This window comes from Calypte anna, chromosome 3, assembly GCF_003957555.1.
Source record: "Calypte anna isolate BGI_N300 chromosome 3, bCalAnn1_v1.p, whole genome shotgun sequence".
Taxonomy (NCBI): Eukaryota; Metazoa; Chordata; class Aves; order Apodiformes; family Trochilidae; genus Calypte; species Calypte anna.
The window spans coordinates 69,349,474-69,368,309 of NC_044246.1; the positions used below are offsets into that span (position 1 = coordinate 69,349,474).

Genomic DNA, 18,836 nt, shown 5'->3' on the forward strand with positions numbered 1-18,836 from the left:
GAGAGGTCAGCAGGAAATTTATAGTAGCAGGAATACTCCACCTTCATCAGGCTCTATCCTGAAGATGCAGAGCTTTTTCTTTCATGCTCTTCTCTTTATGGACAGTGAGGAAGAAGGCTGCAAATTCATTCATGCACCAAGTATCACTAAAAAGCATTACAAAGTTTTATTTTCAGTATTGAATCTTCTTATGTACTATGACTCTCAAAGAGTCCTTGATGTGTCACCGCTGTTGTTTTTAAAGATCTTCATGTAAAGAATAAGGGAATATTGAATATTTTTAAATCGCTATTCCTATGAGGAACTTTACTGAAGAAATAAAATAATACAGCCTTGATTTTTGGAAGTATTTGAAACTAAGGTTCATAAGGAATAAGAAAAGGAATAATGCACTGAAACTGCTCTGCCATGGTATTTGAACTGCATATTATTTTTAAAAATAATAGCATATATCTTACCAGTTTGGCCTGTAATCTTGCGTAAGTGCTGTGATGTATTTTCCTTTAAAATACACATCTGTTCAGTCCCATTTGGTCAATTTAAAATAATAAAATTGCAGATGAAAAATATCAAGAGAGGCATTTTTATGCAGAGTACACAGCTTGCATTTTTAATTCAGAGAATTTGCTGCATTGTCATACAGTAAAACCATGGCTCTGTTTCTTTTTTCTGAATCAGCTCTGCTTAGGGGCAAGTTGTTACTTTGGAACAGCACAGACACTAAGCTGTGCAAGGTTTGAGCAGCATCTGTGCAAATGGGATCAATATTTTGTGTTGTCTTTCTAGAATCACCTGCTTAGGCAACCTGGAGTTCATAGACCACCTTAATGCAGATGTGGCTGAATGTGAGATGGCTCCTTCAAGCATGTCTTTTCACCACACTTAAGTGCCATATTTCCCACATGAGTTTAGATTTTGTTTGCTGTGTCCATGCATTTAGGAGTCTTATGTACGGGCAGGGTTTGCAGGAACTACCCTGGGTGAAATATGGTTGGTATGGAACATTATTTAATTAAACCTGATGAATGCCAATGGCTTCTCTTTGTAGCTTTTAAGGCAGTTGTTATGGTGCTTCCCAATTACTTCTGTAGTAACTGTATTATTCAGGGCATTTTGCTGCATGAGCTATCCCTATCTCTGCTATTTTGAGTAGTGGAATTCACACTGACAAGACTGTTCTAAAGTTTCCTTTTAAATTATAGAATAAAAGTCCATATTCTAATTAATATTTATTTACTGAAGGCCTCTGACAATAGAATTGTTCAGTTGTCTTTAACAAATGCAAAACTCTTTGCTATTTTTGAAAGGCTAATTCAATAAAAAAACCCAAACCCTACTAGTGTGTGGCACCAGCGTAGCTGAGAGAATTCAGGGTTCCAGATGGTCTTTCACACAGAAGTGGGAGACTGAATAAATTTCAAGGTCTTCTCCCATTCCACCTCCTCCCTACTCCATTCCAGGGCTTTTTTCTTTCTTGCACCACAACCTGTGTGTTCTGTCTGTGCTTCCTCTTAAGAATGAAAGTTCAGGAGGAGACCACAAGAAAGGTAGTAAATCTTCAGAGGGGACTTCTCCAGCATGATTTTGGAGCACACTTCTTTACACCTCCAAGCAAACTTGCACAGCATTTTCTTTACTTGTATATCAAACATCTGCCTTTATTACAGGTTTTGTCTTCCTGCTGCTACCACTGCATTTGGAATAAATTCTGTATTCTCTTTCAGTGTGCAGATAAGAAAAAACTGTGAAACAGAATTTAGTGTTTTCTTTAGCTTTTAATTTCCATTGACACTTTTAATTTCCAGACACTTGAGAATTCTGATGTTTACGTCAGACTTTGAATGGTTAATTTTGAAACTCACTGAAATAGGAAAAGTTTAAATTTAGGTTAAGCTGTGACTACAATACAGCAAATGCAATTCTAATTATGTCATGTGTTAAGATTGTATTTTTATTTTTATTTGTATCTATCTACTTGTTAGAAAGAAAGATCATTTATATGATAGCATAGTTACTTTTTGAAGTTGATATGCAGTGCTATTTATTCTTTAGGGGTATTTTGGCAGTAATGAGGGCAGCTTTATAATTATATGTTTAATATTGCTGAATAAGTGAATTAAATTCTCGCACTGTTTTTCTTTGTAGGTGATACATCAGGTGTAAGTAAACGTCACAGAATTCATTTAACAGAAAATTCAAATAGTGCATCTTTCATTGAATGGGAAGAAGATGAAATACCAAGGTCAGCATGCCTTTTTTTTTTAACGTGTGCTGTATTTTTCTCTATACATTAACTTATATATACTACAGGGTTCCAGTGTCTCATTTAAAGCACTCTTACATGTTTTGTACGTTAAAAAGAAAAGCTGCTCATGTGACCCACACAATCATTTTATTTCTTATTATAGTTTTGGTCCTCTGACACTGTGGTATATAGCTGCAAAAGTCTGACAGGGAGATAAAGGTATATATCAGCTTTCTGTTTTGTAGAAGATATATTTCTAGCTAATGATTTCAGAGGAAAAGCTAAGCAAGTTTAGTAGCTATAGAGAGAGAATACTTACATATCAGTTGACAGGTTCTGTTTTTGTAATCACCCTTAGCCAACATGAAGAGTGTGCTGTCAAGAGTATTTCAATTTCTCCATTTCAAATAGTAGCTACATCAGAATCTCAGCTTAGAATTTTCATGTTATTCTCCTGTGTTCTTCCTTTTTTCTAGACATTTCCTTGTCTACAGCTTGTAATTTGTAGTAGCTTATACTTCTATAACATATGGACTACACCTGAGGTTTTGGGGCCAGGGCAGGGAGAGAAACAGATGGTATCTGGTGCTACATCTATTTGTATGATTTACCCATACCAAGTTCATTCTTTAAGCTACTTTCTAACATTTGGCAGGTCCTGTAAATAATCTGTCATCTAGTAGTCTTCTGAGTCTTTGGGTAGTTCTTGTCATTCTTCTCTGAGTAGCTTATCAGGCTCAATATGCCACGCTGATTCTAATGTTACGTACCGGCAACATTCGCTTTCCTAGTAGCAAGTAAATGCCTTAAAGCATACTTTAGATTTTTCTAGTGTGCAAAAACTTGAACTTGTGCAAGGTAGCAGCTGTTTTTCTGATCACACTACGACTACTTTAAGGAGGTTTTGAAACAACATTCATCTGATGGTTGTTGTGGTTGTACATGTGGTACCATTTCAACCTTTGTTTGGCTAAATTGTGTAAGCCAAGTTACTTAACCTTTGCTGGGTTAGATTGTACATTAGACCAGGATTATCTGATGTCACTTGGCACAGATGTGGAAAAGGCAGATAAAAGGAAGCCAAAGTAGCACTTCCTGGCTGTGAAACCCAGAGAAGGATGAGCCCAGCATAGCAGGAGCCAGGGCCATCATGTCTGCAGGCACTCATCCACATGACTGTATCCACAAGCCTTCTTTCCTCTTCCTACCATACTTTTGTGTGTATAGCCAGGGGTGCAACATCTCACTTGTTCCAGTATATCTCTGGCTCTCACACATGTTCTAGCAGTGTAGAATGTACATGCAACTGCAAAGTAACAATCCTAAACTCTCTTCCATTCCTGGTTTTATTCTGTTTTGTATCTACAAAACACTAATTGCCTGTTATAATTTCTCATGGATTATTTATGGGAGAATTCAGTTGAAAACAGTGTTCTTGTAATTAAACCCATACTGCAGTTTGTTCCCCTTTCAGATTATCTTCTTGCTTTATTTCCTTTTAAATTGTTAAAATTTTCATCTAGATTGGCTTAATGGACCCATAATTGTCATGATCAGCCTTGCTGTGGGTAAATCTGACCCAGATATTATATGAGATGCCTATCCAAGGAAAACCTTGTAACAGTTTCCTAAAGCAATTGTGACTCACATCTTTTCCATACTTTTTTTTTTCCTGTTGATACCTGTAAAACTGCCCTTCTTTTATTTCTGTCTTTCCTTAACAAAGGAAGTCTATACTCCAAACATTTGGTCTCTTTGTATAGCCATACCAACAACTATATTGTTTCTTGTGCAATACCAGCACAGTCGCCTCTCTTTATTATCCAGTCTTCTTGAGGTCAAGTTGAGATGCTTAACTGTTCTATGAATCATTTAGCAAAAACCTTTTACATACTATATTTCGCTACTTGACTGCTATTGGCATCAGCATTTAGAATTTCTCCTATGTATCAGTACTGAACTTCTAAACCTTTTCTTGTCCTTTATATCAGAAATTAAGATCTCATAAATATTTCCCTACTTTTTACCCCTATGCTTCAGCTATTGCCCTTTCAAGAAAAAGAAAAAGGGGAAACAACAGTCAAATATTGTTTGAGACTGCAAAATTTCTAGGGATGCCTTATTTTCATAGTGATTTGTTTGTCTGGTTAGACTCATTATCCTTGATTGTGTACATTGCAAATAAATTTTGGAGATAGTCCAACACGTATCTGTCAAATGGCAGTTGAAAAGTTCCTTGGTTTAAAGAAGCAGTGCCAGCGTTCTGGCATTTCTTGACTTTATAATACAGTAGTATATCAAGTAGTTGAAATATGATGCTGGATGCCTTGTAGGTTAACATGCAAAATATTCAGAAGTTAGGTATGTAAACATTAGCAGTATTTTGCATGAGTGAATGCCAGCAGTAGTTGCTTATTTCAAAAAAAGTTTCTGAACTATAGCAAAGTTTCTTGCTGTCTGAACTCACTCTCCAGTACTAGACAGCACCTTGATATACTGTTACTTCTCCAAAACAGCACTTAATCCAGCCATGTTCTGTCTTGCTTCTGGCAAATCTCTAAATTACTAACTTGCTTCTATAATGAGCATACTGCATTAGGCAAAGGACAGTTGTTTTTTTTTTAATCTAATTTTATGGTGATTCTGTCCCAGAGTAGACAAATGTCCAAGCCACTAGTGCTAAGGAATCCCTGATGCTGTAAGGCTTTTAGGTACGATAATCACCACTGTTACCAGACTGGAACCTACAAAGCCCACCTTAAAATAGGCAGTAGTTACCTGAGCCTGGCAGTGCTGTCCAGCAGTTTTGACTATAGGAGTTCTCCACATGAGACAGATTTGTTATCCATCAGTTAGCTGATAATAAATGATGGAACACTTCCATAAATTCCAGTGAGAAAACTTTCTGGTAAACATCAGGCTTGGAGTAATCTGCCAGTATGCTATTTGTATACTAAATCAAGTATACTATTTGGACATGATGTGCTAAAGCAAAATGATTGGTAGAAAGCTTTTGAGAAACTTTCTTTTTTAAATCCTTGGTTTGCTACTGAATCCTAGTTTATGTTAAAGTGATCTGGCAAATAACAATAATGAGTAGTCTAACAGTTGTATAATGTAACAGATTTCTACTAAGTATGTGGCTTTCATAATTGCTTTTCTCACTTGTCAGGATGTATATGTTTTTATCTAGCTGTTTGATTCTTAACAAAATGTGCACATTGTTCAAGTCGCTGGAACATCCTGCAAACAAATTTCTTCTTCCATGAACAGAATATGGAAAATTAATATGTCAAAGTTCAGAGTCCTTATCAGTGTAGTTGAGTGACATCTTTCAGATCCTCTGTAGGGTTAACTTTTTATCTACTATCCTCAGTTTAGAAATACTTGAGGATGTGGGCATCACAGAACTTGTTTCATCAGAAACTTGATTTCAGTCAGAAACTCTTCTCATATCAATACCCATTTTGTAGTGTGAACTTGTTTCACTTGCTCCAGGAATGCTTTGATTTCATGAAGGGAGCAGACAGAACCTTTGCAGCCTCTTCTCTCTTTCTTGTTTCCTGGTGATCTTGCAGTTATTTCTTATGTGATCAAAATGCAAGTTTCAGCTTGCCTGCAGAGCCTGTCGCCTGCCGTGTAGGCAGTCTCTGAATGCTTTGATAAATACGAGCACCCAAAGTGAGTGACATGAAAAGTATGCATTTTAATGATTTTATGGAAATGATTCTTAGCTGATGGCATGACTGGAAAGTGATGGCAATAAAGTATGTGTTAGGGCATGGGCAGTCTACTTCTGCTAATACACCGACACACTTTGGCTTAGGAGTCCTGTGGTCTGGGGTCTTAATTCTGCAAATAACTCTGAAGCAGTACTGCTGACTTGGAGGGATTAGTAATCACATATTAATGGATAGTATTTTTCAGTTGTTCATTATTTCTGTCTGATAAGTGTTTGATAATTTATGCCAGGCTGCTTTTGAATATTCTTGCATGAAAGCTCTAAAACATTTTTCCTGAATTTGAAGCAGTAGAAGACCTAGTAGTTTTAATTAGCTCTCTACTGAGCAAATCTACACACTTTGGCTATGGAAAACCATGCTAAGGAAGACATTTAAGTCTGAACTAGCTTCAGCCCTAACTACATGCAGACTATAATCTGCTGATGGTCTGTACCACAGACCTCTGTAGTAGGAGTTTAGAAGTGAATATTTTTCTCTTGTAGAATATTAAAGATTGGAAATATGTTTAAGTGGTCAGTTTTGTAGTTTGGGTTTTTTTGTTGTTGGTTTTTTTTTCTTGGTGTACTTCTTATCTCTTGTTAATGATGTGATGTCCTGAAGCCTTTTAATTAAAAAACATATTTTCTGGTTGAGTTCTCTGATGTTTTCTGGTAAGTCATTAGATTTATTTTTTTCTTATAAGTGAAACATTCTAATTTTATGTTTCTTTCAGATTTAATACTAGATAGTTAAATACTTTATTTTCAAAGGTGGCATCAGAGATAGCCAGCTTTTAATTACATCTCCTGCTGCCTGCTTGTGCTATAGTGACTCAGTTCAAAACTTATAGAGAGCACTGAAAATACTAATCATATCTTCTATTTGAGGCTGAGACATTTGAAGGTCTGTGTATGTCAGGGAATGTAGATGTTTTAAGTCACCAGTTAATGAACCTAGACACAGTCCTAAACAATAGCATTATTAACTGCAGTTAAGCAAACTTAACTGAAGTTTACCCTATTTAAACCACGGAGTGCCAGAAGGAGACTTTCCTAAAAATGTTTCCCTAAAAATTTTGGCAAACAGGCTTCCACATTAACCTTTCTCTTTCTTAGCTTCCTTCATGGAATCCTTAAAATTAGTTCACTGATAGCAACAGGTGGAAGGCCACTGACCTTAGCAGATCTAAAGAGGAACAGCAGGAAGATCATGAGAGCATTATACAAGCAAGACTGTGTTTCTAGTATTTAAGTCTATACCAAGCCAGCTATCCTTAGTTTTACTCATGTTTGGGATGCTAATACCATGTTTATATTCACCAGGTTACCCCCCTGAGCTACTTAAGTAAATAAAAAAGACTCTGAAAAACAAAAGTTTTTTGCTTCAAGTGTTAAGCTGTTTTGTATTGCTCTGAACTGTGAATGAGAGAGAAAAAGTCTTGCTCTTGTGTTGTCAAGGCATAAGATCATGTGAATGAGTATGGTCCTATAAGCAAGGAGTTTTTAATAGAACATTTTAACTAGTATTTGTGGAAGAGAACATTACTGTAACAACTGTAGTATTTAGAGTTGTTTATCACTTTTTTCCCTCCTCCCTTTAAGGTGGAGATATAATTTTCTTGTCTGATTAGATTTGGATAATGTCCTTTAATTTAAAGATTTGCAGATTAGGATGAGAACTGATAGTTCTGTATTCACAGGTAATCACCCCTGAAATATTTTAGGTTCTAGTTTGGTTAGAAAACAGTCATGATGCATGTTTCAAAATCAACATAATGACAAAATTAACTTGTGGTATTTGTGTTGTCACAGCTCTTTGATGTTGAAAGGTGTTGAGCCACAAAGTACCTGTGAGTTGGAGGTGGATGCAGTAGCTGCTGATATTTTAAATCAACTGGATATTGAAGGTGAAGTATTAATAATGTTCCATGTAAAGTATTTTAGTACAGGAACTATATTTTCATCTTTTTAAAGCATCATCATAGTTAAACCACAATCCAGATTTTAATATTAGTGAGTTATTGATCTACAAATTTATACAGTTAAAAAAATAATTAAAATTTAGTCAACTCTGGAAGAAAACTAGTTACAAGAAAGACTGGCCTATAAGGCTCTTCATCTTGCCTATTAAAAGCAGTAGAAAGATATTTTTGTTATTGTGTAATAGACAGTACTGCAAAGACAAGGACAGCAAGTGAAATATCAGCATATGTGTGTATGTACATACATAGGCATACTTGGTGAGAAGACCAGCAAAATCCAGATCTAGGTAACAAACAGGAGATCTAGAAAACAAATTAAGCTGCATCCTAACTTTTACGTAACACTGAAGCCTAGAGTAAGGCAAGAATTGCAATTAAATCAAAAAAATAACAGGTTAGAATGACAAAAGAGATGAAGAATGTCAGAATCTGATTTGGAGGAAAGAATACTTTTCATCACATTGACAGATTTCCCTTGGTGTATTATTGCATATTCCAGCCCAGATTGGCAGGAACCCTGGTTTGCAAGCTATATGGGAAGATGAAAAGCAGCGACGGAGACAGAAATGTGAATCTTCTCAGATTAAGCCACCTGAGTCACAAGGTAAAAAGGAAAAAGTGTGCAGCTGTTTATCAAGAACTGTGAATGAGAAACAAGCAGGAGGCAGAATTTAAATCAGTATATAAAGTTTGAGGGCTTCCTTTTTAGATGTACTGTTGTTTCAGTTCCAAGCTTACTGATTGCCCAATATATGTATTTCAATTTTAAAACGAGATACATAGACTTGCCTAAAACCATCTTGGTTCAGCTAGCTGCAAAGCATTCTAGGCAGAATGAATTCTAATGACAGTTAAGATTGCATGCTTTGTGATGAAAAAACATTTAAATGTGTAAATACTGGCAACATTATATCTGTCCTATTCAAGCTTTTCATGGTAGTTTATGCACAATGAGAGTTCCTTTGGATTTCTGTGCAGTTATAGTTGAGGTGATGTTAGATAAAAAATTCTAAAAGGATGGGCAGAACCTTGTATTTTGATGTGAAATTCATTGCACAGGGAAGACCGTGCTCTGCAAACTGATTGCATAATGAGCAGAGCTATTTTCTGTAGAACCTAGGCCATGTTTCTTTTAAATATGAATGATATTTTTCAAGTAAGCCAGAGGATTGCAAGAAGGAAAGAGGCAGGTTACTTGCTCAGACAGACTGCTTTCTGACTTTTTTTCCCTCCATTTCTGTGTAACATTATTCAGACTGCGTAAGCCAAATTTTTCAGAGTTGTTCACTGATGGTTCTTTTCCTGAATGCTTACCTTGATGTAACTGCAATGTGATCTGTAAATGCAGTTCATGCAGTTGTAAATGAGATCAACAGGAATATGTAATATATTTAAAAATGTTTCAATACACTTAAAAAATCAGCCCTCAAATGTGGCTCTTTAAATTAGTGGACACTTCAACTTTGAGCCATTTCTCAATAGAATTAGTAATTTTAGTTGTTGTCTGTGTTGCGAGGTCGAAGTAAAACTGAATAACATATATTTTTTTACCTTTCAAAGACCGTGGATTTGTGCCAGCAACAGAAAGTGAGAAATTTTTTCAGAAGAGACTTAAAGAAATCCTCAAGCAAAATGACTTCTCTGTGTAAGTTTTCAGCCATTTGCCATAAAGTGTAGTATTCTATGCCAACTTTAAATATGCATTTAAAAATTGGTTTTCAATTAACTAGAACGTTGTCAGGATCAGTGGACTACAGTAATGGATCAGAGGAGTTCTCTGCTGAGCTAACACTACATTCTGAGGTACTTTCTCCTGAAGCCTTTCAGTGTACTCCAGCTAATATGGTAGAAGTGCATAAAGATAAAAAGATGAACAAAGGTGAGTATTTTTAATAGCATAATTGTTTAGGCATAAATCTGTCATGCTTTGGCTATTTATACTATTAGCAGAAATAAGTCAAGGAAGATCTGATTGACAGTCATGAAAAAATGAAGAGTAGTTTAGCTTTTATTTTCATTACTGTAAACCTTTTTAAATTGCTGTAGTAGATAATAGAAACATTTGAATAGTAAAATACATTTTAAAGTGGCTTGCTATTATAATGTATTGATGTCTGTGACTCCTTGAAGTTTTATCCTTTCACTTTTTGTTTTTCTTTTAAAGAATCCAATAGGATGCATACTGGTAAAGAAGAGGAAGCACTTATTAATGAAGAAGCAATTTTAAACATTGTGGAGAATAGTCAGAGCTTTCAGCCTTTGTCTCAAAGACTGAGTCAGACTGCAGTTTTTAGTGAGTATGACTGGAATGTCTTTTCTACTAGGCTATTTTATTATTCCACAGTCTCTGTTGTGTTTACTCACGTTACCAGTCATGAAAGAAAGTAAGTACTTCATCTTGAGGAGATTGAGGCTTCATACACACATGCCCTGCCACCACCACCACCAAAAAACCCACCTTATATTTTCTAAAAATGTCACCAAAACAGTGTCTTTGGAGAGCCTGTTCTGTGCTTTACTGGATCACTAAGCCTGTCCTTTTGTCAGCTCAGCTCAAGGCAATGTCTCATGGGTATTGCCTTTCCTTATGCTCCCAGGGTTATGGGACTAAAGCTATCAGAATAAAGAGAATTTTGATTGTTGATCCATTATATTCTTGCAGTTACTTCATCTTTCTTACAGTTATGGTAGAGAACATGCTTGTGTTTAGAAGCTGAGCTGTATCAAGATACTAGGGAATAATAGTAGGCTGATAAGAGGCAAGTGGCAGCAGAGCATTTCCCCAAATTTGTGGATACGAAAAAATAGGTGAAGGTGAAGAGACAAGCAGTAAAACATTAAAGGAGGAGAAAAAAAAAATCAAACATGGCAACAAACAAATGTGGATGGTGTGCGGGGGAAACAACAATAAAAAAAGGAATTGGTATTAAAAACTCCTTCAGATGGAAATAGCTCAAATACTTTAGAGGAGATGAAAAGCATGTAGTTCATCCTATCTCTGTATATATTCTTATGTAAATATAAGGTATAATTTTAATATGCACTAAGGCTGATTCTGCAAGGTGCAGAGGGGACAAAAATATCTAAAACCCATAGCCTCCAGTGCTTTTGTAATGTATGTGCTGTGAATATCTGTGGGCAACGATGTATGTCTATGGGTAATAACGTATGCAACAAAATAGTCTTTTTTGCATAGAAAGGAAGAAAGATGTAGTGAGATTAAGAAAATAGGCAAAACTTTTGATATAGAAGTTGTATAGACAGGAATTTTGATTTATCGAGAAGTGTAAATAAAGCAGTTATGCAGGAGTCGGCAAACATGAGCATTATTTATCTTTTTTTTTTTTTTTTTTTTTTTTTTTTTTTTTTTTTTTTTTTGAGGGAAAAGATTGTAAGAGAATGAGAAGTGCCTAAAGTAACATACAGGGTACTTATGACTATGCATGTGAATTGCTCAACCAAATAGGAGCATTGAAAGGGTCTGCTTTTTTATAGTGGCCAGGGAGATTTTATGACTTCTTCCTTTTTGTCCTTTTGTGTTTCGGTTTGGTTTCTTTTTTCTTATCATGGGGCTACTAATTTCTGGTGTCCTGTGTGACCATGAATAGCATGCTGCATCTCTGAGTCTCTTAAGCTCTTTCATAGCATGGATTGATCTTTACTATGTCTTTGTAGAATCGTAGTGTCTCAGGGGATGTGAAGCAAATTGCTTCTGTTGCTGCTGTGAAGTACACAACGAGGTTTATATTAATGAGAAGTAAAGTTAGAGTTTAATGACAGACCTCACAAAAGGCAAAGGAGCCAAGAACAGAAAATACAATTGAAAGTGGGTTAATTCAGAACTCTGGCAAAGGGGATGGTTTCCATTCTAAATCGTTGCATGGTGTCTTGTGAAGCCTTTGTAAAATATGGAAAATGCCTTCCTCACTGATGTTGAGATCTATTTTATATGATTCTCAGGATCTTTGTAAATCATATGATATTTCCTGAGGAAGGAAAGTAGAGATTGTAGTTCTACAGCCAGAGGAGAAGGAGAGAGAAGTAACAAAGATGCCTGGTAGACTGGAGATCATAAATTGGTTATGAGGTCAGATGAAAGGTAAGCAGGAGAGTGAGAAACAATTGTGGCTTGGAAGGATGTTTAAGAAATAAAAATAAAGAATAAGAAGGCAAGTGCATGAGTTAGTGTAAGCCTGGGTGAAATAAAGGAAAATTAAAATTTAAGGGAGAAATGAATTAGATAAATTTTCAGTGTTTAGTGGAGTCTAGGAAGAGAACAGTTTGTAATGAAAAAGGAGAGAAGCTAGAGTAGAGGACAGAAGGAGAGGATAACTAGTTGCATCTTTCATGAGATGCCATGATTGAACTTCTTCTAAGTTATATAGAGAGAAATGCCCAACAAAGTTAATGCAACCATTAAAATGATAAAAGCAAGAGAAGGCAGTGATGCTTCAGAAGCTGGAACTCGTGCTGAAAGGGGGAGTGAGGCTTTACTGAGTGTGAGAAGGTAATGGGAGGGTAGAGAGGGAAAAGTTCTTTCCCTAAATCTACTACAATCAGAAGAGAAGGGCAGAAATAAAAAAAAGAAGGCTGTCAAAATCCTAGATCAAGAGCTAGAAAAGATAAATCATATATGAAAAGAGCTTTGTTTCTTTAGCCTGCCTTGCTTTAGACAGTAGCAAACTACTGATTTTTAAACGTTGAAGGGTTTTTTGGTATCACTTGTTTGGTTTTGTTTCTTAGTGGTAGACTATAACTAGTGATTTGCAAGAACAAAATGTAGATTCTACTTGGGCTTTTTCTGCAGTGGACAGTGCTGATGAGGCCATGATTGATCTGTTGGCTGGATTGGAGAATGATGGATATCAGATGGGACATCACAAAACATTATCTCATCATCGTTCTCTTGGAAGCTGTCGAAACTCTCAGAACAGTGATGATGAAGAAAATGAGCCACAGTTTGAGAAAGAAGAAATGGAACTTAGCTTGTTAATGTCCCAAAGGTGGGACAGTAGCATTGAAGAGCCTGAGCCAAAAAGAAGGTATATTTGTGTTGATTGATACTTTTTTCTTTTTTTTTCCTTAAAATGTTCTTTTCTGCCAAATCCTTCCTCCCTCTTACCCTGTTTTCAAGTGTACTATGAGCCCAGTGAGCAGTAGAGAGGTCTCTGTTGACAACATCAGAAAAATCTGTGCATATCTTGAGGTAGAACGCAGTCATTCAACTGATGCTGTAAATTGTCAATTTTATGTGAAAATAAAGATTAAATGTTCAGTTTTGGCTAGACCTAAGCTTCTACATTGCTGTTTGATGAAAGATTGAGTAAGCTTTTTTGTCCTACAAGTCCAAATACAAAAAACTTCAGTTTTAACCTCCTTTTAAGGTAGGTCACACCTTGAATGCCGTGCAGATATTAAGATGTATCCTGTACATCTCTTGTGCCTTTAACTTTTATTGAAGTGAATATTGAAGAAGTATTCTTCTGAAGAGTGACCTAGAAGCCTGAGAAAACACCCATTTGTTTCCATGCTCAAAGCTTAATTTAAAACATGAACCTTGCTCACTCTGCTGAACTGCTAAAGGTCAGCCTCTTGAATATTTTTAAGGCCAAGATTCTTGGAACATCTTCATAGTTTGTAATGACCTTTTGTACAGTCTTCACTGACAGTTTTGAAGGAAGCTGTCTTCAGTTTCTTTTCACTCATGCTTCGGGCAGACCCGCTGATAATGTGTAATTCTGTATGAAAAGTGAGAAACTATAGACAAAACATTTTGATTTACTTATTTTTTTACATCAGTAATCAGAATTATACATATATTCAGAGAGCAATAGAAATATTTTTTTTACAGAATCAGAAGCTAGGTCACTCTAGTTGTAGAGGTAACTAATCTCTAAAGTTGCTTTTCGTGTCTTACCCTCAATTTTCTTTGTTTTTTTCCCCTCACAGTAGTCTGAAAAGTAGAGTTTCCATCCAAAACACTTAATGTTACTCTTCAGTTTAGTAGTAGTTTTTGTGTAAAACCAGCCTATATCTTGGAGAATTTATTAAGTCAAGCACAGCTCTGTATGGGCATGACTGTACAACTTCTGGAGACAGGTATGATCCTGAAGCAATTAGCTGATTTTATGCAATGAAGAATCCTATTTTAAAAAATCCCAAATTGGCTCACAAGTAACACACTCATATATGCCTACATAGTAAGCCCAGACAGAAAGCACTAGGGACAATGTACATACCAGGTGCCTCCACAGGTAGTCAGTTTGTGTTGGGAGGGACTGAATTCAATGACTTGGGTTTGGTTTGTGCTGAACTGGAGCAAAAAGTCCATCAAGACCTGGACTGGTTTGTGTATGGTGGTAAGATGCTATGTTACACAAATTTTTCATGAGTCTAAACTGCTGGCCTTCAGTACAGAGAGATTTAAGTTGTCTGCAGAAGTTTTCTCCAGCCTGACTGTGCATACAAAAGTTAACACAGGTTTGCTCTATGCAGAGGATTATAGCATGGTTCAGGTTGGAAGAAAGAAACATTTAAGTGTTCCATGTTCTGGTGAAAGTAGAGTTGGATAGTTCAGTTGTTCACGGCCTTGTATGGCCAAAGTTTGGGTCTCTCCAAAACCAGAGATTACATAGCCTGTCTGGACAGCTGTTCCAGTATTTGACAACCCTCATAATGAAGAACAGTTTCCTTGTACATAAATTTTCTGATGCAGTCCTGTGCCCACTGCCATTTTCATATCACCACTCACATGTGAAACAAGAATAATCTTCTTACATTGGTTTCTTTCCAAGTGGAACAAGATCTCCTCTTGTTTTTTTTCTCAAGGCTAAATAAATCCTGTTCCCATAGGCTCTTCTTCTTACACATCATGTGCTCCAGCCCCCAGTCACCCTGGTTCTCTTTAGCTGGGTTTGCTCACATTTGTCAATGTCTGTCTTGTAATGGGATGCCCAAAACAGCACAATATTCCAGGTTCAGCCTCACAACTACTGAAATTGGAGCAGCCCCTACCCTCCAGAGTATAGATCACTCTCCCCATTTTGGTATTAGTTTGCATATATAGCTGAATGTCTTTGCACTGTACATTTCCATGTCTGGGGAGCATAGAAGAGGGAGAAGTAAGCTCACTTACTTAGGCTGTGGCTACTGTGTACCTGCCTAGCTGTGCTTGTTTCTTAGGTCTCTCTCCCAAGTCATGCTGCTTCCAGACTTGAGTTAGTCTGTCAATTCTGTAGCCACATTTGAGCCTCTTGATCCTGAATGAATAATCCTGGCTTTTTGTATGTTGGCTAACTGCTGAGCACATTCATTGTCTGTAGTGTTATGATACATATAATTCATGCTCTGTTCAAACAGATGACTCCACAGTTAAGAGTTCTTTAAAAGGTGGACTATTTATTTATTTTATTGTGGATTTTATTACTGTAACTTAAACCTTTGTCTTTATACCTTCTGAGGTACCACATAATAATGCTTTGTTACATCAAGTTACTAGGCTACATTACTGTTGTCTTAAAAACAACAAAGAAACAAAAAACCAAAACAATTCCCAAAGCCTTAGTTCATTCATATTTATCTGGATTTATCTCTTGTAGCCACAGAGTAGGTTATTTCTATGAAGAATTAGGTCCATGTTGCACTTTGTTTTAAAAAAGAAAAAATAAAAATCCTAGGTGTTTCTAGAGTAATAGGGTTTGTATTTTTGTATTTCAGGATTTTCTATAGATTGGTTTGGTTTGGTTTTCCCCCATATAAAGCCTTGCCACCTTGAAAACCTGGAAAATTCATACAGGCATTTCTTTTTTACTTCTTTTAGATTTGCTACTTTACTTTTTTTTTGTTTTGTTTTGCCAGAGGGTTTATGACTGTAAAAATGACAGTGTAGAAAAGTTAACTTAGTAAAAGCAGCTTAAATGTTAGCAACAGCAATTTAAGAATGTTTAAGGATGGATGTAAACAAACCTTTTTTTTTTTGTGGTTGTGCTTTAGTTAAGCTTGCTAAAAAATAATTTTTTAGTAAAAATTCCTTTAAAAAGCAAGAGTAAACATAACTGTTTGTTAAGAGTCAAACTGAAATAATTCTGCATAGTTGATATAATCTTCAAATTTCAAGCATTTTCAAGCAATGAAATTGAATTTCAGTAAAACTGCACTTAAATGCCTTCTCTTTAGCTTAAGATAGTGAATCCTGCTAGTTTTGTCTGTAGTTTTTAAATTGTTTGCTACCATTGTTGTCTCTTAAAACAGAAACACAGAATAAAGTTTCTATTTTCTCAGTGAGAACTGTAACAAATTTGTTTGTTTTCCTTTGTCTCCCAAAATGACATAACCGGGTAGCATCACACCCCGCTGATTTTCATGTTCCCTGTAGATACTGATGCTTTCTGAGAGAAGTATTTTGTATTGATTAGTGTCATCCTTCTCTAGGTCAGCTGTCAAGAATATGCATCGGAGTTCAACAGAAGAGGATTCATCTTCAGAGGAAGAAATGGAGTGGAGTGGTAACAATATGCTCCTAACTAATCTCTCTATACCTCAGTTAGATGGGACTGCAGATGAAAATGGTGGTAAGTAAACAGAAAAACAATTTTGAATTATTACTTGTGTCATAGTTTTCAGATGAATATCCTAATTGTGAAAAGCACTAACCAGTTTTAATTCTTGTTTCAATTGGAAGGAAATGTTCTCAATGGACTGCAGAAGCAGGCCCTTAACGTCTTCCTTATAAGCCAACAATATTTCAATCTTAATGTCCTCTGCAGATTACTAGAATCTGCTTTTCCTATTGTATTAATGATCCAGAAAGGGTCATTTTTTAATTAGATTTATGGTAAGGATAGTTACCTTGTTGGAAGAGCTATTTTTCTGATGCTATTTGATATGCAAATGTGGTCTTAAAATTAATTCTTCTGTAGGATCATTTTTCCTGCTGTGATGTCATTGTAAATAGTTAATGTATTATTTTGTAAATTTAGATTGCTTCTTTGCTTTGCAAATATTTGCCATGCACACTAAAATACAGTGAACCTTTGCATGAGCCTGTCTTGTTCAGCAGAATGCATGTTCACATCTTGATATTGCATAAGTTAAAACTATACTATGGCAAATCTGATGCAGAAGAAACTGCCTTTCAAATTCTATAAAAAAATTAATCAATTTTAGAGCTTTCTTTTGCCATTGTTTTATAACCTACTGTCTTTGATTAAATAACTTCAGCTAATGGAATGCATGTTTTGAGATTGGGTAATTATATGAATATTATTTGTTTCATTATACAATCTACTTATTTTCACATTTATAAAATTCTCTTGAGCAAAGCAATGTAAAATATATGTAAAGTATGTGGATCTCATGAGGAAAAATACATATCTATATCCTGAGTCTCCTCAGTATTAGGTTCACATTTCTTCTTGGTCTAATCAACAGCAATTGTTCTTTCTTTAGAAATGTTATTAGTCATACTTCATTGCCTTCAAAATTTGAAATCTGTGGTTAACATCACTTCGTATAGAAGCTTCTTTCTTGATCTGGGTTACAAACTGGTTAATGTAAAGTCTTGATTGTGCTCATGCATGCACCTCATTTCCTATTACTGCATTTGCTCTTTGGACAACAGTGTAATCCTTTACAAAATTTTTGTATTAGTTTGCGTCTCTTGTAGCTATTTGATAAAAATAACGTCATATTTTATACTAGTATATAAAATACATTTTAAAATATGTATTAACAATCCTGTATTAGAGAACACGGGATATATGATCTTATCACATTGACAGCCACAGCTATTGTGTTCCCTCTTTAATGCAGTTTGCTTTTTTCTTTGCTTTTATAGGTATAATGATAGGGTTAGTATGTAACTTGATGTAATAACAATATGATTTGTTTTTGCAAAATACACAGTTGCCATTTTCTTATTTGCAGTACTTCATCATTTAATGTAAGACTAATTCTGACTAATGAGAGTGTATTTAAAATAATTGTTTAAATTTTAGAGTATCTCAAGTATGTGAAATAAGACATGTAGAAACAGAAGAATATAAGGTTAGAAAGAGTTTATTGCTGTGACCTTTTACATCAACTTCATATAACAAGAGATACAGTAAATTCAAAACAGATCTTGGTCCAGTTCTTCTAAATTAGAAAATTCTTACCTACACATGAATCTGTGTCCATAATATCTGTTCAACTGACGAATATTTTTGCAGTTCTTATATCTGAATAGTCAGGTATCTTCTAAGTGTTCACTGATACTTCACTAAATTCCCATTTTCTTGGTCTTCAGTTAATCATCTTCATTCTTTGTGTGGACTTGTGTCCTCAAAGAATCATAGCCAGTAACACCCAGCTGTAAGTCTCTCTAAGACTCTGCATATGCATCACAAAATTTTATTAGAAACAAAGCGGTTTCCTTTTATTTTTCATGCCTGGCAACAAATAAATTGCTAAACTGAAGGCATCAGCAATCTAAAATAATCCCCAAATTGGTTGAGATTTACAGTAAAAGCCTAAAGTATGCCCTGTCTAATGTGACAGCATGTGCCACATGCTTCTGGGTCATAGAGCATGTTTCATAATTGCTATTCTCCTTCAATATTTCAGCTAAATATGAACAAATTGCCGTGTACCAAGAACTCTGTGGTAACTGACTCTTTCCAGGGGAATAAACTCCTTCAAATCATTGAATTATTCATGGTGGTTACAAGCACACAGTTGTTAATTTGTTACTTACCACCTGTCTGTCCAAACTTAATCTGCTGTAGATGCGGTGAAAGTATCAGCATAACAGAGAGAAACTGTCCCAGGTATCATGTGATGAGTCTGCACAGGATAGTTTCTGCAGCACATGCTGGTTGCAGGTCTGTGTGGGTATGTCACTGCGTGGATA

General features: G+C 35.7%; 1 protein-coding gene across 1 annotated transcript in view; it reads left to right on the forward strand.

Moving 5' to 3' along the window:
• REV3L (REV3 like, DNA directed polymerase zeta catalytic subunit) overlaps window positions 1–18,836 on the forward strand; it is a 113,114-nt gene that overhangs the window by 50,014 nt on the left and 44,264 nt on the right. Inside the window, exons 5-12 of the mRNA XM_030447039.1 lie at window positions 2,146–2,242; window positions 7,779–7,873; window positions 8,448–8,552; window positions 9,509–9,593; window positions 9,679–9,827; window positions 10,113–10,241; window positions 12,756–12,990; window positions 16,379–16,518. Of these exons, the coding sequence (XP_030302899.1) occupies window positions 2,146–2,242; window positions 7,779–7,873; window positions 8,448–8,552; window positions 9,509–9,593; window positions 9,679–9,827; window positions 10,113–10,241; window positions 12,756–12,990; window positions 16,379–16,518 (1,035 nt within the window). The remainder of the gene's footprint in view (window positions 1–2,145; window positions 2,243–7,778; window positions 7,874–8,447; window positions 8,553–9,508; window positions 9,594–9,678; window positions 9,828–10,112; window positions 10,242–12,755; window positions 12,991–16,378; window positions 16,519–18,836) is intronic.